This window comes from Eucalyptus grandis, chromosome 1, assembly GCF_016545825.1.
Source record: "Eucalyptus grandis isolate ANBG69807.140 chromosome 1, ASM1654582v1, whole genome shotgun sequence".
NCBI lineage: Eukaryota > Viridiplantae > Streptophyta > Magnoliopsida > Myrtales > Myrtaceae > Eucalyptus > Eucalyptus grandis.
The window spans coordinates 50,500,464-50,521,852 of NC_052612.1; the positions used below are offsets into that span (position 1 = coordinate 50,500,464).

Genomic DNA, 21,389 nt, shown 5'->3' on the forward strand with positions numbered 1-21,389 from the left:
AACGGATAAGGGCGGGAGGCCAAAATCTTTCCTCCGTCACCACTTTCTCTCTCTCTCTCTCTCTATCATGTCGCCTGCAACGATGACCGCCGCTCGCGCGCCTCCGTCGCCGTTGGCCTTCCTCTCGGCTCCGGCCCCTCCGAAATCTCCTGGAAAGACCTCCGTCCGAGCCGCATTCCGCCGCGAGGTCGAGGGCGGCGGCCGGCTCGAGAGGAGGGAGCTCCTGAAGCGAGGGACGGCGGCTCTGGCCCTGGCCCCCCTCCTGTGGAGCACGCCGCCGGGCGTGCTGCCGGCGGCGGCGGCGAAGGAGGTGGAGGTCGGCTCGTACCTCCCGCCGTCGCCCTCCGACCCTTCCTTCGTCTTCTTCAAGGCTTCCCCGAAAGACACCCCCGCGCTCCGCGCAGGTAAAACCGCCGTCCTTCCGCCCTTCGGTCACTCTCTCGTTCGTCGGCGTTTCCTTTCGATGTGCGAGTGATCGGCTCTGCATGAATTTGCGTGCGGGAAGATTGTGGAGTGTGCAAGGTGGCGTTTTTGATGTTGTAAAGTGGTGAATTTGATCATTTCTGCACTCGATCCTTCCCCCAATGTAGACATTGTTGGCTAAATGAGACCGCTTTCCATCATCTTCGTTTTCCAATTCCGAATCTAATCGTATGCATCACGTATAATGTCGATTGCAGAGTGTTTTTTGTACCGAATATGCTGGAGGGTAAGTGTTAATTATGTCTGCTGATGATGAAATGCGGATGGTGTTGACTCCTGTGGCTGTTGGTGTTGTCAGATTCAAATGATACTCGAAATTTAGTGATCTGCAGGGAATGTTGAACCCTACCAATTCATCCTCCCCCCGACCTGGAAACAGATGCGGGTGGCCAACATATTGTCGGGCAATTACTGCCAGCCGAAGTGCGCGGAGCCGTGGGTGGAGGTGAAGTTCGAGGACGACAGGCAAGGGAAAGTTCAGGTGGTGGCCTCCCCTCTCGTACGCCTCACGAATAAGCCCAATGCGTCCATCGAGGAGATCGGGAGCCCGGAGAAGTTGATCGCCTCTCTCGGCCCTTTCGTGACGGGGAACACGCTCGACCCGGATGAGCTCTTGGAAGCATCAGTTGAAAAGCTCGGTGATCAGACGGTATTCACATTCTGTCTGCTCATTCTGTCGTCACACGATAGGCGCTTTGAGTAGGATTTTGTTTTCGGTTTGGTCGAGTTCCATTATACTCGGGGATATTCGGATTCGTGTTCTGGAAGTTGCATCCCCAATGGGAACTTCTGTTCCCTGATAGATGCTAGATTTATATGCTTACACATTAGCGGCCAGACCTTAAGAAATCTGGGTATTTCATACGACTTAGCCCTTAAGCTAGCTGGTCAAGTCATTGCATGGAAATGAGTCTCATAAAGTTCAAGAGAGCAGAATAAAAGTTCACACATGAGACTTGGCTAATCATCATCAATTCGTGGGCTTTCCATGAAAATTGGTTGGCTTTTTGCGGTTTTACCAAAAAAAATATAAAACTGACAAAATGAGTTGGGGAGTTCTAGCTGGCGGCCACATTCAACTTCAAGAACCTAAGGCAATTTTCTTGCTTCCTTCTTCCCTTCTTTCTTTCTTTTTACATTTTTGGGTCCAAGCGGGGGTGTTTTCTCCACTTCATTTGCCAACAACAGTAGTAGGAGGGTACCATTGCGACCCGCCATTTAAATTTTGGTCGAATTCCAGTTAAATGATCTTAAAGCTTTGATGTCACATTTCATTTCCTTCCAGTCGTTCAGGTTAGACATAATCAATGACAGAGGCCCATCCTTATCTTCTCCCTCCTCATAGTTCAGGTTGCACATGATGCAAACTAAGAGAAGATTGTCTTGAGGAGGGCAAAAATTTGTTGGTCCTTTATGCTGAGCTTCACACGTTTATACTTAACCTGTTGATTTGATACTTGGCTGTTATTTACATTGTGGATGCAGTATTACAAGTACGTGCTAGAGACTCCATATGCTCTAACGGGTTCACACAATCTTGCTAAGGCGACGGCAAAAGGGAACACTGTCGTTTTATTTGTTGCCAGTGCGAACGACAAACAGTGGCAAGCATCTGAAAAGACTCTGAGAGCAATGCTGGATTCTTTTCAAGTTTAGTAATCTAAGGGAAGGGAAACAGGATGTGGTTAAAACGTTACTTTCGGAGGAGAAGATTCAATCCTCTCGGCGGGAGTCCGGAAACAAGATAATACTGTATTGTACGTGGCCTATAGCCAATTACTCTTCTTTTACCGATCCTATATCCATCTAGTTGGGATTTTGGAGCTTCCTGATGTGGTCTAAATTGTACCCATTTTCCATATCTTGTCGATCACTTTTCGAACATGATGCCTAAATGTAAACATTCGACATCATGAAAACCGAGAGGAATTGATTGCGATTCTTGAAAGCGGATCACACGGGGTTTCATCTTTTTACCTGAAACTGCATCTAGTGACAAACTAAAAAAAGAAGAGTAAGTCTTTACAGGTGTGCTGATCCTTTGCTTCATCAGTAATGAAATCTTGATGGAATTGTCTAATGATGATCCATCGTGCATAATCATCAACGAAACTGGCTTACGCTTTAAGCGACAAGGAGGAGGCAGAGACTTTTTTAAGTCGGTGTTGACCTTGGAAAGCGAAATCTCAAGATAAAATTTGCAATATTTAGAGACTAATAATTGATACGTAAGATGATTTGATTGAATACTTTTGTGAATTAATTGGCTCAGTTGAATCTGAGCTGTCAGTGATGAGATACCAGTACCCCCTTTATCAAACCCCATTGAAGTGGCAAAGAGGATTGTTTATCCTTGGCTCATTTAACATTTAATCTAAATCTTGTTTATGTGCCAAATCATCAATTGCTGATCCCTAGGAAGATCTAAAAAAGGTGGACGGTATAACTAAGGATTTGAGAAAATTATTGCTCCTGGGTCCATAATTAGGTCGTCCCTATCATGTGCTCTGTTTAAGTCAAGTGTTAAGAGGACAAAAGATTTTTAATCACCTTTTAAGTTTGACAGACAACCTTTGTAACCACATACCAACGCCACAAAAAGGAGAGTAAAAAAGGACTGCCTCGTGCAATATGCATTGTCCCTTTTTACCAGATCCAGTTTGTACTGTCCCTTTTTACCAGATCCAGTTCACTTAATCACGTTACCGCATCAGGCCTGAAGAACTTTGACGAAGTTTAAACCCCTCTTGGGGTATCAAAAGTTAGAAACAAAACCGAGAAACAACCACACAAAATCACATGATCTTTATGTAAATGAACCTTGGAAGGGGAAAGGCCAAAAACGAATGGCATGGAAGGGTTAAATTGAAACCACTGAACCCTTTGCCCAAAATCGAAGAAACGCGAACAAGATTCCTCAGCTCAATTTAAGGAATGATAGTGACAAACTAGAAGGAGAAGATCGTGAGGATGTTCAGACAAAGGACTTGTGTTTTACCGACAAAGCCACATGTTGTAGTGATTAGCAAACAAGAGAACAAGAACTTCACTAGGATATCCAGAAACTTAGTAGAGGAAACCAAAGGAGAACTCGACTTTTATCTGGTACATTCGCAAGCAATCCAAACGTGACTTAGCATCTAATAAGTTACAGCAGAGTTGCAATCCAAGTTGGGGAGGGGAAGCTAATATGCCAGAACCAGAGGGTGAAAATGCAAAGCGAATCACTAGGCATAAGCTTCTGGACTAACCGTTCAGATAATACCCTGAGAAGAATACTCACCGGAAGCATCCCAACAGCGAAATAAAAACGCGTAGTTCACATCAAAGGTTCCATCTATTAATCAAAAGCAGAATTCCCTAACAAAACTAGGCATTCGGATCATGACCACCTGTTTGTAGCCACTCCACATACAGGATATCAGCTTTCTCTCCCTCTCTTTCTGAGAAAAGACTGCAGAAAACTTATAAGCACCGATTCAGACTAAATCATCAAGGTCCATAGTTGATAGGGCATACAACAATCTGCATCCATATAATAATGTCCCTTCTCTGAACAGTTACAGTTCCCCTCAAAGTGGGGCTTTTAAAGTCTTCCCTGGAGTTAATGTACAGAAAGTTGAGTTCCGACTCTAAACAATAACTAAGTAGAGGAAACTTAAGCATAAAAGATTCCGCTCAATGTCCTCGAATTTCAAGAAATCAGAGATGGCCAGCATTATTGTTATCACCTGCAAGCTTTAAGATCTGGCGTTTCGTCCCCCAGCGAGAACCCCTCATCCGAACAAAAGCTCTGATATGCACAAGAACTCATCTCATCTCCAAGCTGCAGTTTAATGGAAACTATAATAGACTGAGGTCGACGAATTCCACCTTCTGCAACATTTCAGAATTGGTGGTAGATGTTTGCCAAGAGCGACCATCGCATGATGATCAACGCCTCAAGAGAAAAAGGATCAATAGAACATACAGACTGGTACCAACAGTTTACCCAAAACATGTAGGAGCCCACATGAAGGACGACACGAGTCGACAATACCCACCAGTCCCACTCATCAAATGTAGGCATGCGGTCAATTACGCGACAGAGGCCTCTCGATGAAGCCAATTTAAGCTCTAGTGGAAGTCCATATCCAATTGCTCCACTAAAAGCTTTCACCATCACCTACTAAAAGGCAACTAGGACAACATAGAGCAACTAACGCCTAAACCATAGACTAAACAGTTGTTACCCACAGATTACAGACACCACATTGCACATGACACAATAATAGGATCATCAAGAGTAAAAAAACAGCAAAATCAAAGAAAAAACTGCAACTACTGCCCAAGTTCAATCATCTCCAGTTGGGAAGAGAGTGAGAACTTTCCTGCCACCGTTTGCATTAGCAGATTCCAAGTCCTCCACATAAGGTTGCACCGGATTGTGAATCGGTGCTCCCATCCTATGAATTGGCCCCGCTTGCCTCGACAAGAAAGGATGCTCAAATTGCCCGTTCGGCGGCGGCCCGAAATGCCCCACCTGCCTGTGATACTGCGGTTGTAGCTGTGGGTGGCCGGCCGCGGCCGCCATCTGGTGGTGTTGCAGCGCAACCGGCACGAACGGCAAGTAATGCTCCGAGCTGGGCCGGACCGGATGCAAGAAATGCGCCGGCACGGGCGAGCTCGCGAACAGATGATCGGTAGCAGGATCAGACGATGCAGCCAGGCCGCCGCCCCCGCCCCCGCCGCCGCCGCCCCCGACGGACAATCCCTGCATGCGCTTGAGGTAAAGGCGGTACTTTTGCAAGTGGCTGGCCACATTCTCCCGGGTCAACCCATCCACGCTCATCAGCTGCATGATGGTCTTGGGCACGGCGTTCTTGATCCCCAGGTGGGCGACCGCGTCGACGAACCGCTTGTGGAGCTGGGGCGTCCAGACGAGGCGCGGCCGCTTGAGGGTGCGGGCCGGCTCGTCGCCGCCGGAGTTGGGCCCGAGCTCGCTGGAGTCGGCGAACTCGGCCGAGATGGGCTGGGTGACGGAGCTCGGCGGGGGAGGTGGCCGGAGTGGTTGGTCGGGGTGGGGGCGGGTGGCGCGGGGGCTGGTCGGGGACGGGTTGGCGTGCGGCGGCGTCGGGATGTCGAAGGCGAGGGCGAGATCGGGGGTGATTAGGGTTTGAGAGAGCGGGGTGAGCTCGTCAGGCGACGGCAGCTCGTCTTCCCATTTGGAGAACCAATTCGAGTCCTCTTCCCTCATTCTTGCCTCGCTCTCTCTCTCCCTCTCTCTCTTCTTGCTCGCGAAATTCGAGACACCCACTTCGCAAATTTGCGTTCTTGATCCAGGAAATCGGCCTAATTCTGCGCGAGGAGAAGATTTAGCGCAGGTGTTGGACGAGACAGACCGGAAAATTGGGTTAACGAGAAAAAAGGGGAGAGCTTGCGAGGCGTAACGGGGAGGGAGAAAAACGAAAACGCGAAAGGGGAACAGGGCTATCAAGAAAACGAGCAAACGAGACTGGACTTTCTCCAAGAATCTCCGTCTCCCCCCTCTCTCTCTCTCTCTCTCTCTCTCAAGATTGGACGAGGAAGACAGAGAGAGAGAGAGACGGTGCTGGCGGCGGCGGCGGCGGCGGCGGCGGAGGTGGATATGGTGGAGGAGGAGGAGGAGGAGGGAGAGCAGGGTGGAGAGAGAATCGAGGTGGATCTTGTATTCTTATGATCAGCTTTTATTCAGGGGAGGGAGGAGTGTACTGTAGCCGATGCTTTCGGTCTTTTCCCCTCAAAACTCTGATTTTCTCGTGGGATTTTCCCCCGTTTTTCTTTCTCTCTCTCTCTCTCTTTCTTAAGAGCCCCCAATCCCTCCGCCTCCTCCACTGATTCGCTCGCCTGTCCGTATACAACATCATCGTATCTACATTAAAATAATCGAAATAGGATTTTCCTCCTCTCCCACCCCCTCCTCCCCTTTTCCTAATATCCTTTTTTTTTTTTCCCGGGATTTCGGGGTCGCGTCGCAGCATCAGTACTTCCCACTCGCGCCGGCCGAAACGGGGAAAAACAGAGGAAAAACAGAGGAGGACGTCGGTTCACGGCCGCGGGTGGCGCGTGCGGGAGGCTAGGATGAGCTTGAGCTGAGCAGAGAGAGAGAGAGAGAGAGAGAGAGAAAATAATAGAATAAGGGGGATTAACATGATGGAATTCGGAATAGAAAAATTTGGCGTTGCTGCCATATAGGGGAGCTGTACCATGTCGTATCAGACATTGTACGCACTGGAGCAGACCCGCACTGGCGGTGCGTGCTGCGTGGTCCTTTCCCTCGCCTTTTCTCGTATGTACTGCTTTCTCTTGTCACTCCCCTCGCTTTGCTGGGCGAATAAGGAAGATTTCCGGACCGGGAAAATTTACCATAAACATCTCGTTTGCTGTTTTCGCAACCTCTGTTTTCGAATCGCACGCCTCTGTTTTTGAATTACACGGTTCCTGTCTGAATTTCACCCCTTCTAGTGTAACTACTTCTGCGGCTCTGTTCATACCAGTGAATTTTTCACCTTTTTATGTGAATATCATTTGGTTACTGTCCAAAGTATATGAAATGATATATATGTTCAAATGCGCTTTACGATACTATGGCCCGATCCCTTAGGATTATTTCCCGTCCTTCTCCTTGTGATCAGTTAAAAACCTTTTATTTTCTTTTTTCTACCAAATCAGTCCATTCGAACCCATTAGTGGTATCTAGTAATGAATTGCTCGATAAATGAAATATCTTTAACATCTCATTTTCCAAGATTTAGTTGTCCGTATCGTAGATCAAGTCAATCTCAATCATCTATTGTGGTAGGGACCTCACATGGATTGAGTTCCAAGATTGATTATGCATTGTTTATTGGTGGGGCCGATGCTAGAATCTCTTCCTAATGACTGACTTTTACTTATAGGAAATTTTTTTATTTATTTTTAGCTAAAGTTTGATATCACTTGAGCTTTTTCACTTTCCTTTTCGAGCGAAGTCGTTCCGGTCTTCTTCTCTCTATGTCATCGCATTTGAGGAGATTTCTAACAAGTTGAACGGGGATTGAGAACAAGATACTATTTTATCTCATTTAAGGACTTGTGATTAAAATATTTGGACACCTTAAATTGACTTAACTCTAGAATTTCGAAAGCGACTGCTTCCGCATGATCAGCATGCTTATGTTTTATTAATAGCCTTTGATCAGCACTTAGACTTGGAACCCAAAAAAAACAAAAAAACCTAGGGTTTACTTATGAAAAAATAAATATAAATTATATTATGATATGATATAAGTGATACGGAATATGATGTAGCGAATCTATACAATCAAGTTGAAATTTTTTTAAATGATAAGACAATCAACATTAATACAATGCCGCGACATGCATTTTTATCCATATTCTTAATTTCAAGAATGCGTAAAAAATTAATTTTGTCAAGAACTGGCCTGCCCTTAATATGTGTTTGGCAAAATACTTTAGAAATCAAATAATGAAGCATATAAAAATTGGCAAGTTACTTTACAAATCAATTTTTTTTTTTAAATATCATTTCAAAATTAAAACTCGAATTGAGAGAATATAATAATTAAAAGTGCGATTGATTCCAGAGTGGTATATTTCATATTAAGAATTTGAAAGTTATCATGTCAGAGCCAATTCTTAATATTTGGAGTCGAGAATCAAAGCGATCCATTCTGCAACTGCAATTCAGCTCCAAACTGGATCCAAGATCCACCCGAGAACTAGCCTGCATTCACGAGGACAAACGAGTCCAGTCTTTGCAACATTAACCCATCCTCAACATCGTTCTCAACCAACAAGTACTTGCCCTTTTCTCTGCTGTCAGTCTTGGACTCTCTCTCTCTCTCTCTCTCTACATGATGAGCATCGGGGGAGTCTCTCCCAGGTCCTATCCGCTCCTTCGATCCGATCGGGAGGAACGACCCACTTGATTCTTGATTATCCAGAGAATCATCACTCCTTTGGCCGACAGTCGATGATATCCTCCAATACCCGATGATGCTTCTAGTTCTGATTGTCTGTCTGTCAACTCTCAAGCTCAGATTTTTCTTCATTTCCGCCTAGGGAGAGAGGGACAGGTTGCGGCCGGACTAATCGAGATTAGGGGATGATTGGACGTGGACGATAAAAAAAATGATTGAAATTTCCCGAATAATTCGTGGGGATTTCATGCAGCCAAGAAAAGAAAAAACAAAACATAAAGTACTAATAAATTTTAGAAAATTATATTTGTGTAAATGGGCTAGTGGGGAATCAGCCGAGTTTCGTGTTAGGTATGGGGGATAACATTATTATTATTATTATTATTTACTTATTATGTTTAATCAATTGATTTTTGTGGATGGGTGTACTGTACTGGCCTGCCCCTAGGGAAGAATATCTTGAGCAGCCAACCTGTCCTAAAATTAGTAATTTTACCCCTCCTGATTTTTCAAAAATTTTGGGTGAAGATAAACATGGGAGAGGATAGTGGAGGTTTGACTCCCAAGCCCCTAAAGAAAAGAGAAAAAGGAGGGGCTTTTGCTGATCTACTTGTTTTATCTTTCTTTTCTTTTTCTAGTGACGTTAACGTGGGGGCTTAATGCCAGATACAAAATATCACATCCGCCATTCCATGATCTGACAAGAGGACAAATCAGATTCCCTAATGGAAAACATCCACAAAAAAAAAAAAAAAAAGAGAAGAACCAACCCCACTTCACCTTTTCTAAATCTAGAATCTCATTAGGGTGCTGTTCTTGTTTGAGGTTCAAAGCACATCTCCCATGGGTGTTTTAGCCACGGTGGACGGGCGCGGGGCACCGACCCGAACAGGGCAGTCAAGGGAGGCGAGGAGAATGGCAGGGCGTGGAATGGTGCGGGGTGGGGTCATTGATGGCCCTGTCCCCTTAACACCCTTTTTCATCGTTGAAGTAGGTATTTTTATGATACATGAGTGGATTCCATTTAGCTCTACGTTATGTCATGTATTGTGATAAGTATATTTTCGCAATTATTTTATCTAAATCTCAATATTTTTAATGATACGTGGATGAATTCCATTTAACTTTACGTTATGTCATGTATTGCGATAAATATATATATTTGCGATTAATTTATCCATATCTCTACTGCTATTAAATTAGAGGAACGATAAATAAATCTTAACAAAATAATTTGAAAGATTAATGTTGGCATAAAAGAATGTGAGATTTGACAGTCACTTCTTTTTAACATCAACTTCACTCAAATATGAAAAAAAAAATTGTGAAAATTAGATTCTAAGTGCAGCTATAAAAATATATGCGGTATGCAAAAATCAGCAATTGACTCGACTAATAGTGATAATTGTAATGATCTTTGTGAGTTTGGTGTATGTTAAACTTACATTCTTTCCTTGATACATTAGTTACACAGTAGAATATAATTATTTTCTAAGTCCGTTTGCACATGTCTAATTATAATTTGATAAAATAATTTGGGAGAACCAATAAAAACGACCTTAGCCAAACAATGCGACAAATTATTCATACAATCTTAGCACAAAAATGTACAATTAGAGTTACTTGATAACCAACTCTTTCTATGAACAGTTTTTTTTCTTTTTTTGGGTCGAACTTTCTATAAACAGTTGAAGTGTGTGAAAAACGTCTGCTAAAAGTAAATTCTAAATTTAGTTATCAAAATAGACTTAATTCGTAGAAAGCATTACTCAACTTCTCTGCTAATGCTAGTTATAATGTTCTTTTGTAATTAAATGCTTGCAAAACCTCCATATGTCCCCTTCATGATATTGCGTCAGTTAAAATTGTCAAATCAGTAGAATCATTTTCTAAGTCCCTTAATGTATTTATAACTTGAAAAAAATCATTTCGTAAACAAATAAAACGGCTCAGGGTAAATAAAATGTAGAATTATTTAAACAATCTCAGCAAAAAAAAAAAAAAAAAAATGTACAACTACTCGATAATTGCCTTTTATTTATTATTATCAGCTTAAGTATGGAGAAAACAAATTTCAAAAGTAAATTCCAAGTGGAGGAAAACCTACGTAGACTCAATGCCTAAAAGTCATTAGTAAATTTTATGGTTGCATTTATAATTCTCTCTTGTAAGTTAATGTTTATAAAACCTACATTTGTCCCCCACCACCCCCCCTTCCCCGGGTTTATTGCGTTAGTTGACGGGAACAAATTAGTACAATTATTTTTCAAGTACTATCCGCATATATCTATCTATGATTTGAGTAGAGAATCATTCAGAAGAACAAATAAAGTAATCTCCATGCCACAATATAAAAACTTATTTAAACGATGTTCGGAAAACATTTTCCAAGTTACAGGACAATGATCTTTTTTTCTTTTCTTTTCTTTTCTAAGAACATAAGTACGAAAAGCAATCCGCTAAAAAATAAAATGAGTAAAATCGACTTTAGGAATTATGATTAATACATATCTGAAACCAAAAAAACAACAATTGTATTCTAGAAAAAACAAAGAAAACCCGGCCCATCAAAATCCGACCCGACCGTCCCGTCCACAATTCTGTGGGGACCCACAGATTCAGCCCCGAACACGTGGGGCCCCGCCTTCCTCCTGCCTCGTCTTCTCTGACAACCTAATTCTAGAACTTCTAGACAAAATGCCGGAACTTCAAAGCTTCCCAACCGATATTTTTCCTTTTTTCAAATTAGGGAAGGAGATAGATAATCCACGGATTATGAAAAATAAATATTGATTTATTTTGGAGAGATATATTACAAAATTACTAAATTTCAGGCACAATAATATCATAATGCTGATGATCGTTAAAGGGTATAAACGTGTTGTGCCTACTCGGATATTACTAGAATGCCTTCACTCAATAACTTGAGAGAATCAAATCGAGCCAACCCGGGCATCAACTTGAAAATATCCAGCTTCAATAACTCATGTATCTAATTAACTAGAAGACCGTGTTCCCTAAACATGTCTTGATTTTAGCTTTTACAACTAAAAGAATGTCACGATTATTCTAAATATTCAGTTAAATGTTAAATATCAATTTGTCAAGGATAAGAATTGAAGTAAAAAGCTTAAACAAAGTTCATCCCAAAATTTCTTTTTATATTGGCTGAATTAAGAGGTACATCGTTGCATGTATACTAAAAGTTGACCCCTTTACAATCATTTCACTTAAATAATGGGCAGCAGATCACAATGAATACTATAAACATCAAGCTGTTTGCATATACTACGTTACTGTCCGTCATGTGCTGTCTAATTAATTTCTAAAAAGAAATTATTTTTCATATGATTGCAGTTTATCGATGTCGAGGACGAAGATGCTGCATACAAGAAAGTAAAATCAGCTTTAGCATTCCCATATAATTTATGAATTAGCAGTTCATCTCGATTAATATGAAAAGGACAGGGTTACAACTAATTCAAAACGATGCGACGGCTGAACTATTGCTCGCAACTACTTGTCAGTTTGCAGATGGAAAATCAAAACCAAACCCAACCTTGCATTCGGTAGAGTGGGAAACAAGCATCCGAAAGCGTTGCCATCGATCAACCAAGATTCCCATTTTCCAGACAGTGAACGGAGGTCTATTCTAGAGCAGGAACTCAGGACATGATGGACGTGGAATCGACCAAAGACCTGCAGCAAAACAAAGAGTAACTTCAGGCAGAAGGCTTCTCACAAGCTGTCGGCGGTTCGGTGCATATAAATATTTGATTTTCAGCTGAAGACTCGAAAATGAGAATACCAACACACAGAATAAGATGCGTTAGCCAGACATGAGACCGGTTTGATCCACTAATTACCTTGATTTTGGATCTCATTTATGTCTGGATAAAACGAGCCTCTGAAATTGAGTCGAAAGCTCTTCGTAAGACTCGACTGCCGATGGACGCACTTGATTTATTGCGTTTCTGAAATGCTTCATTGCCACTTCCAAAGCGTCAAGATCCTCCTAATAGCATTAAAATTCATGGGAAACCAAATTGTTCAATACGACATCGCAGCTGGAAGATAGAAAAAGAAAAAAAAAAAAAAAAAGCAAATAGACTATAGAGACCTCCATAGCTGCAACTGCAGCCTCCCGGCAGATGAGTGCTATGTCAGCCCCTGTACAGCCTTCGGTGAGATGAGCCAACTCCTTTATGTCCACATCCAAACTGCAAGGGACTTTACGTAGATGGATGCAGAATATTTCTTGCCTATCTGCCTCATTTGGAGGTCCGACGTATAGCAGCCTATCAAAGCGTCCTGTTGAATTACATAACATGTTAATATCCAACTTGGATGGTGACAAATGAGTTCATAAACCCCCGGAACTTGAACACAAGAAAGAGAGTTTTACATAGAGAGAGAGAGAGAGGGAGAGACCTGGTCTTAACAGGGCTGGATCAATATTATCGGGCCTATTGGTCGCACCAATAACGGTGACATCAACTCTCTGCTGCAGTCCTATGCTCCAAAAAAGACGTTACGTCATTACGAGAACAACTAAAACAAAGTAAATACTAAATAAAAGGCCTTTCAAAAAGTGATTATCGTAGACCAATTTGAAGCAATTAGGGCCACAGCAGTAAGAATATGCTCATTGACGAACATTTGAAGATTTCTCTCTCCAATTCTATCTTGTCATAAGAAAGGCCAAAATAAAAAACAGTTTTTTCTGTCACCACAAGGGAGTAAACTCCTTACCATCTAGTTCAATAAGAAGCTGACTTATAACTCTATCCGAAACTGAAACACCATCACTTTCGTTTCCACGAATATTTGCAAGTCCATCAATTTCGTCAAAAAATATGATTGATGGAGCATTAGCCCTTGCTTTTGCAAAGACAGATCTTACGGCCTTCTCAGATTCCCCAACCCATTTATTGAAGAGTTCTGGGCCCTTTACTGCAATGAAATTCAGCCCAGCTTCAGAGGCAACTGCACGAGCCATGAGGGTTTTGCTACAACCAGGAGGACCAAACAATAATACACCTCTGGGAGGGCGGGTCCCTATGCGACTTAAGGCATCATGATGTTTTTGAGACCACTCCACTGCTTCCTTTAGTTGAGTTTTAACTTCTCTTTGCCCACCAACATCTTCCCATTTGACCTTTGGTACCTCGAGTATCACCTAAAGGTTAAAGCAGAGATGGAGAACACAGATAAGTGGGTTGTCCTGTCTATCAATACTCATCCACCAACAAGAAGGCCTTACAACAGACTTCTCAAAATCAAGTCATATAGTCTAATCAACGATAAACATGATACAAGGAAACTATCTTATTCTAGTAGACCAGCAGTCTTCATATGGAATACTTCACATCACTCACAAACAATCTAGCCTGATCAGTTCCTAGTCTGTACCAATCCGCACAGGATGGAAATTAAAAATCACCTTATGCAGGAGGTTAATCATCTATTTGAAATGATTTTACAGACAAAACCAATCGGTTAAAAAATAGAAGCAATTTCAAATGCAAACTTGAAAGGACACTCCCATTCAATTTGCTCCATTATTTTCAAATAGCTCCTGCACTAACATTCACATATCAAAGACGATCTACTTTCATATCTGGTGAGGATTCCAGTCCTTAATAGCTGAAAAGGAAGCTAAACAGCAAGAGAAGAGGCAAGTACTCTTCAGCGGAGTGTCTACTGATAGCAATCCTACATATAGTGCCTAGATCTCCTTAACATTTTTTGTCCGATCAATTCATCAACAGCAAATATGATGATTCCCCGATAGGATTTCCCATATCAACATTGGAACTAGAGGAAATAAATCACTGTCAAATATAGCTTTTCTTTTCTTTTTTGCTTGGCATATCACAAGTTCAACTTAATTAAGAAAGGATCAAGCTTATTCATTATGTAGTCAACAAAATCCAAATAGTCCAGGCAGTCTATGTACCATCTGGGCACAGCCGAATAAACAACATCAAACCATAACATTCAACAAGCTGACTTATTCATATTAAACACTGCAGTCATAACAAAATGCTTCTCAATCAAAACAAGACTCAATACCAAAGATACAACAATCATACCTCTCTCATAGCACTAGGCCTCACTTTCATTCTGGCCTTCTCAAAGTCCTCAAAAGCTACGGTCAGCGTACAATTTCTGTCCACTAAACCTCTAGGGCACTGCATCCCATCTTCCTTTTCTGTGACAGTTTGCTTGGGCACGGAAGATGGTGATATATCCGAGGAAACAAGTAATGTGGACAAAGAACGTAAATAATCCTGCCTCGCATCTCTTATATCCCCCAAAGAACTAGATTCTTCTGTTGCAACATTAGCACTAAACTCAAAATCCATCTGTGATTTAGAATAAGACTCTCCCTGTGACTTCTTAAAACAATTATAGCGCCTGAGGCATACCAATGCTGCTTCATTGCAAAGGGCTGCCAGATCACCACCCACAAAACCATGTGTAGACATTGCCAGTTGTTGAATTTGTGATTCCAAGAGTGAATGTTCCATTAGACCGAGAAGTGTAAATAGTATTTCAAATCTTTGCTTGGAAGATGGGACACCTGCACGCAGAAATTACAGAAAAAGAGTTTTAGAGGAACCTATTTACCTTTCAATTAAGTGAATAATCTATTCTTGCATTGTTCATGTACGACTCTCTTGAGGTTATTGATGAACCTGCTCATTGGGAAATTGGGAATATAGTGAACTCAGACTTTCTCTATGGTGCTTGGAATAGCAGTGGGACTGCAGCTACATCTTTCAAAAAGTTTGCTTTAACCTCAAAAGGGTGTTTGATCAATATGTTAGAGCTGTAGTGTCTAATGAATATTTTTAACGAAATTGCTCCACTTGCTGCTATACTTCAAGATGCTGGAGCTTCATCTATTGTGTTACCAAAAGCACTAATTATGCCACTAACAGCACATCATAGCACAGTTAAGACATAGTATGGTACATGAATAATAAATGAAATCTTGTAAAGAAGGAGAAAACTTATTTTAGCCATCCCTAAAATAATTGTTGCTGAAAACTTGGAGGGAACGAATAAGAGGATTTTAATAAAAAGCAAAGATTTTTTGTTAAAGCAAGGACTTTCTGTTTTTTACCTTGCACTTGGGGTTTATGCGTGACAACCCTTCTACAAATTTTAGAGCCATCAGTATCCCTTTTCTTGTAGATAATTGTTTGTATAGATTAGTGCCCTCATGCTGTATTGACGAAACCTTTTTGACCAATTAAAAAAGGGTCTATGTTATTTATTATCAGTAGTAATGTATGACTGATCAAGATTGCAATCTGGTCAAGTGTTAATTAATCCCACAAATAGGTCAACGGAGCTAAGCTGATTTCTTAAACCAGCTTAAAATTGCTTGGTGCTGAAGCCCAAATGACAACTTCCCATCCCCCTTCTTTACAACCAGTGCCAGAAAATAGAAAATAAAGAAACAAAGGTCATATGGCCCCAACACAACAAATAAAGGTCTCAGAAACGTGTTCACTTTCCAATTCCACATTGCTCAACCTGAGGAATAGTGGAGAAAATGAACACACAGAACAGCTTAGGTGGCTCTTCCAGTCCCACTTCACTGACTTAAGGCTTCTTCGGCTAAGATTTATCCAACATATCATATGCTATGTGCCTCCAAATACCCCAGTCCCCAACCCCAAGTAGCCAAAGAGAAAAGGATAAGACCTGTTGATTCCACTCCAGTTGTTCCAAATAGATAGGTTGGCATTGCATGCATAAAAATGAGTACTTGCGTGAACAAAAATCACTGGAATATTTAAGTTACGGGAATGTCGTACCTATTTCAATTTCCCTGTCAAACCGACCAGGACGCCTTAAGGCAGGCTCAATACTTTCTGGTCTATTTGTTGCAGCAATGACAAGGAGTTTATCAGTTTTATTAATCCCGTCCATTAAACTCAATAATGTACCAACCATTCTATGAGAAAGTTCTTCCCCTCCATCTTTTCGAGCAGGTGCAATAGCATCCAACTCATCTATGAAAACCTGCATAAGATGACATTTGCAAAGAAAGGCATAACTCAATCGAAACAAAAATAAAAAAATATAACTAATGTAATTAAATTAGAAAATCTAGTTTTCAAAGATCAGTTTTGGTTGAGAAGTTAACAGAGCTATCATAATGCCTCACTGTTTCCCAAAAAGGCAATTATTCCCTTTGTCCTTAAGCTTCCTTAAAGTTACATGAAAATCAACAGGATATTTACACCAAGATCGGGAATATTTAAAAGCGCATGTTCATGCAATAAATATTGATTGCTAACATCATTGCTGCAGTAGGAATGCTCAATTAAGTTCAATAATTAATTAAAATACAAACTACAACAGTAAGTATTATGCAGGTTTGCAAGGCAAAACATTAAAAAGAATAGACGAGGGAAAAGAAACTGGAAGTTTGAAGAAGCCTCACCACAGCAGGGGTAGCATGGCTAGCAGAATCAAAAACTTCTCGCAAGGCTTGCTCACTTTCACCATAATACTGTCTCACAATTTCAGGTCCATTCACCAAGAATAAATTAACACCAGCATCGTGGGCACATAGTTGAGCCAAAGATGTCTTTCCTGTACCTGGTGGACCGTGAAGAAGCACTCCTTTCGTAGGCCGCAGACCAAACCTTATAAGATAACAACATCATGGTGTGTCAGATAGAATTTCTTCTCTAGATGAAGCTGAAATACAAGTATTCTGGAGAAAAGCGAGAAAAGGTATAACAATATGTTTCATCCAAGATAATTCAGGTCTTTCTAATACATGTTACCAATTGGTGGATTCTTCCACACAAGCATTAACTGACTAATAAAATACTCAAATTCTACACAAGCTAAAACTACAAAAAAATACTGCTCATTCTATTGCTTAAGTTTTAAAAAAAAAATAAGAGAAGTGGCATTCTCTAAATGTTTGACCCAAAACATAGCTGCAGAGGTAAAAGGCTGGGGCAAAGATATACAGCTGCAGCTCCACCAATTGTCAGAGTTAAAAAGTACAATACCTTGATATAGGGTCCTTCGAAATAGAGGAAGTAATTATATCCTTCAAATCAGTATACTCTTTACACAATCCACCCAATTTAATGTCATCACCTTTGGTGTTAGCTTTACAATATGTATGCTCAAGCTTCCCAACAAGTGATCCCGTCACAGATGGAGTTACTAGTGTCATGTTCATAGGAGAAGACAGATGTATGTTTGTTCTGCTCGTCACACTGAAAGCATGAATAACATAGTCTGGCGATTGGGAAATGTTGGGGGATGAACCTTCAGTACTTTGGTCTATAATGGATTGATGCTTACGATCAGATGGTTGTCGAGCACCAATCACGTGGAAAAGCCAAAGCTTGGAAAGTATTGGGATGACCACCAGGTTCCCTTGAAGCAGAAAACGAGAACACAGCCATGATTTGGTGCATGCCTGCAAAAGGTTCTTGGTGCTTTCATCTTCCAACAGCTGGACAATATCATATGAATTAACCACTGGACACATCTGACTGGTTGAACTTGATAGTGATAATGGTGAACGAAATTGATCATGTGCAGGAGAGCTCATCTTTGACTGATAGACCGGCGTCCTAGGAGATCCAAAAGTTACATTTTCATCGAGAGGTATCTCACCAGCAGGTTTCACTAGAGACAGTGCCCTTTTATTTGTTGTGAACTCCTTTCTAGAAGCCAGCTCCAAGCACAATTCCTCACAATTCTGTATTGCGAATAAGCCAAGACTGTGGTGCTGCAATTTGTCAATCCCATTGACCAGACCACCAGAGATCCAACTCTGTACTGGAAAGACAAACAGAACTCTACCTGAAGTGGGACACCCCATCGTATATGAAAGATTTAATGATAATCGCACTCCATTCCTAAGAACCTGACGGGAATAATGGAGGAGTCAAACAATATGTAGTTGACTGATATCCGACCTCTGTATGGACAACAAGGCAGCTATTGAGAATGGAATCTTCCTACGCCACCAAAAATAAATAAATAAATAAAAGCAAATAACTGGACCTACTACTAAATGGCTGAAAGACAGATTTCATATTCCATAAGTGAAAATGCTAATTTTTTGTGGAAAAAAGCTATGATCTTAAAATCCAAAAAGTTTGATTCAAAAGCTCAATATTTCAGGATTTTTCTCCATATTCACCAGAATACTGAATAATTTAAAGAGACAAGGAGCCTTATCAAGCTTAATTGATAGCAATTCCATTCCAGATGTCAATATGGCATGCTCCTCATGACTCTACAAAGTCTTTTTCACTGTTATTAGATGATTGTGATAACGTGAGTGGAATGAGGACTGACTTGATTCAAGCTGAACTCTGTAGTTCTTGAAGGAAGACTCCAAATGACATGGGAGAGGACATGCCCTAAGTAACAAAAGGCCTTGGAATGGCATTGCTGACACATTCAAAAGTGTTTTACCATCAAGGGTAACATCTTTCACATTCAGTAGATGCTTGCCAGTTTCTATTCTTCCTGACTTTTACACGGGGCATGGATTTCACATCAAGTTCAAATCCATAAAGATAATGTTCCTAGATTTCTTGGATCAAGGTAAAAGTCATCGAAATAAAACACCAGAAAAATAAAAAAAATAAAAAATACAGAGATGAGAGAAAATGTAGTCTCATAATTAAAAAAGAAAATTAAGCCTATACTTCTCATGCCAAAGTTATTTATGCTTATGAGCTATTGAAAAACCATCAATGAAGAAAATCCTATCCTCAGCCTGATAAAAATGTTTCCATACCCTTTTACGACGACCCAAAATCACACATTATGAAGGGGCTTAGCTTAGACATGATTTGTAGTGTTTCACCATAAACGCATCACCCCTTGTGCTTTTCCTCTGCCTTCCCCATATATATCAAGAAGTATTTCAATCCTTAAATCAGTTTTTCTAGGAGAATAGATGATATTGTAACATAAGTTGCACTCAAACCTTAGAAGAAGGAAACACAGTGGCAAGAGCAAAGAAATCCCCAGCTTCATTTGTCATTTTGTTCCCGGGATTAATCCCAGTATGTCTAGCACATTCATCAGCAAATGAGCATAAAGGGATACCAAGTGAAATTTGACTTCTTGAAGAAGCAAGGCACACCTGTTATGCAAAGATATGGAAACATCAGCAACAAAAGATTTTGGGGCACTAAAACTCTGATAAAGAACAAAAAAAGAAAACATATATGATGCTATAAACTAGAGCAGAGCAATCAAGGAAGGAAATCGCATAAAGGCTTTGTTTGGGAGAGATGCAAAGGGGAGAAAACGAGAAGCGAGAGTGGATAAGCTAACCATCCTAAATTTGGAGGGAATTTAAAAAAAAATTCAACCGTCCTATATTCCTTCCCCTGTCTCTCTCTCCAAAACAAGGCCAGAGGGGTCATAAGATAAGCTAACTGAAGAAAAGGTGGGAAAACACAAACTGGCTCTCCTGGCGTTGAGACTATACCCACATATATAGCAAATCTCATTACTTTCCGTGCTTCCACTGACCTCCAACGTCATTAACATGTGCTAGCCTTAAAATCACGCTCTTATCAATTTACGGCAGTGAAAAGAATTTGGTTGCCTAAATTCTTATCCAAACTATGAAAAAAACAGGGCAGCATGTACTTGGCATGAAAGTAAATAAGGCTGTTCTCCATGTACAGGAGGACAGATTTCACTTCTGAATTCCAACAACTACGACATACATCATTAGCAGTCAGCAAGCCCACTACTGTAGTCTTTGCAGTCATCTTATTCTCTGTTAAATGTTTTGGGGTGGGTTGAGTTCAAGACCAAGGGCAAGATTCGAGCTAACACTATGTTCAACAGAAAAGGATTGCACATAAACCCCAAAATAGCCAATTATGGGGATAAAAATGTTCACTTCTGACTACTCATACGCAAATTATCTGCTATTGGACGTTTTGGGTCGGCAGGCTTCAAGACCAAGAACAATGTTCCCGATAGTCCACTTCAGCAGAATACGATTCCACCAAAATTCTACAATTGCCAAGCATGGGAACAAAAACTCATATCTGATTAATCATCCTCGGACAAATTCAGGTACACGGCAATAATCGAAATCTACCAACACAAATCGACGCTAAATAACTCAATGGGCGGCCATTTACCGACACGATTGAACCGGGCGCGATGGATGAAGCCACCATGGCAGGCTCCGAGAGCCAAATCTTGCAGCCCTTGGCCTCCGCGTCCGCCGCGTCGGAGACCCGGCCGACGAAAGCGGATTCGCGGATCAGGCGCGGGAATCTGGCGGAAGCCGCCCGGAGGGCGACGGGGATATCGTCCTCGGCGACTTCCGAGTCCGCCAAAGAGGAGGAGGCCGGAGACGGCGTCCGAGGGGACGCGCAAGGGTCCGAGCTTCGCCGCGGCCGCGGCGGCGACCTCAGCTGAGACCGGGAGTGCTTCTTCTTGCTCGAAGGCATCGGTGGTGGTGGTGGTGGTGGGGGGCCGAATCCAAAGGCGAGACCTTTTTCTTCGACTGGCTTGAAAATGGCGGAAAGGAATTGCAGAATTTCTAGAGAGAGAGAGAGAGAGAGAGAGGGGCTAAACCCTTGGGCAGGGGAAGGGTTTTGGACAGTGGCGCGAAGACGAAACAAACCGGACCGGGTCCGACCGGCGGGATGGCTGGACCGGTAAGGAAGAGGATCGTCGGGGCAGGAGAATCCGAATTAAAAGAATGGGTTTTGGGTCGTCCACATGAATGTTCTCGATTACACATATTGTCGAAAGACAAGGGAGAGAAAGAATTGATGCCCCAAAAAAAAAAAGAATGGTTTTTACTTTTTTTCTCTAGAAAGGGACTTTTTTTTTTTATACATTCGAAGCGTTTTTATTTGAGCATTTTTCGAAATTAAAACCGATCACAATATTTAAGATACCCAATGATGCCTAATTTTT

At 41.6% G+C, this 21,389-nt stretch overlaps 3 protein-coding genes across 7 annotated transcripts; 1 reads left to right on the plus strand and 2 right to left on the minus strand.

Moving 5' to 3' along the window:
• The first annotated feature begins 35 nt into the window (after window positions 1–35).
• Window positions 36–2,439, plus strand: LOC104425395 (psbP domain-containing protein 6, chloroplastic). Its single transcript, XM_010038085.3, has 3 exons — window positions 36–404; window positions 816–1,132; window positions 1,969–2,439. Exons 1-3 carry the CDS (start codon window positions 68–70, stop codon window positions 2,137–2,139), a joined length of 825 nt encoding a protein of 274 aa, XP_010036387.2. The 5' UTR covers window positions 36–67; the 3' UTR covers window positions 2,140–2,439.
• Window positions 2,440–3,938: 1,499 nt separating this feature from the next.
• On the minus strand, window positions 3,939–6,331 carry LOC104425394 (transcription factor MYBC1). The gene has a single exon (XM_010038084.3). The coding sequence runs from the start codon at window positions 5,717–5,719 to the stop codon at window positions 4,817–4,819; it is 903 nt and encodes a 300-aa protein (XP_010036386.2). The 5' UTR covers window positions 5,720–6,331; the 3' UTR covers window positions 3,939–4,816.
• A 5,232-nt stretch (window positions 6,332–11,563) lies between these two features.
• On the minus strand, window positions 11,564–21,014 carry LOC104425393 (calmodulin-interacting protein 111). 5 transcript variants are annotated; one of them, XR_721639.3, is made up of 12 exons: window positions 20,600–21,014; window positions 19,420–19,578; window positions 17,471–18,342; window positions 16,888–17,092; window positions 16,256–16,463; window positions 14,519–15,009; window positions 13,176–13,602; window positions 12,855–12,935; window positions 12,544–12,734; window positions 12,290–12,438; window positions 11,983–12,122; window positions 11,564–11,805 (listed from the first exon to the last, which is right to left on the minus strand). XR_721639.3 is itself a non-coding variant. In XM_010038083.3 (11 exons), the coding sequence occupies exons 1-10, from the start codon at window positions 20,912–20,914 to the stop codon at window positions 12,304–12,306; spliced, it is 3,084 nt and encodes a 1,027-aa protein (XP_010036385.2). In that variant the 5' UTR covers window positions 20,915–21,014; the 3' UTR covers window positions 11,821–12,122; window positions 12,290–12,303. The 5 variants fall into 5 exon arrangements, 1 of the variants encoding a protein (XP_010036385.2); XR_005546558.1 differs by lacking the exon at window positions 20,600–21,014 and having other exon boundaries at window positions 17,471–18,396; window positions 19,420–19,551; XR_005546557.1 differs by lacking the exon at window positions 20,600–21,014 and having other exon boundaries at window positions 17,471–18,436; window positions 19,420–19,546.
• Window positions 21,015–21,389: the final 375 nt, after the last annotated feature.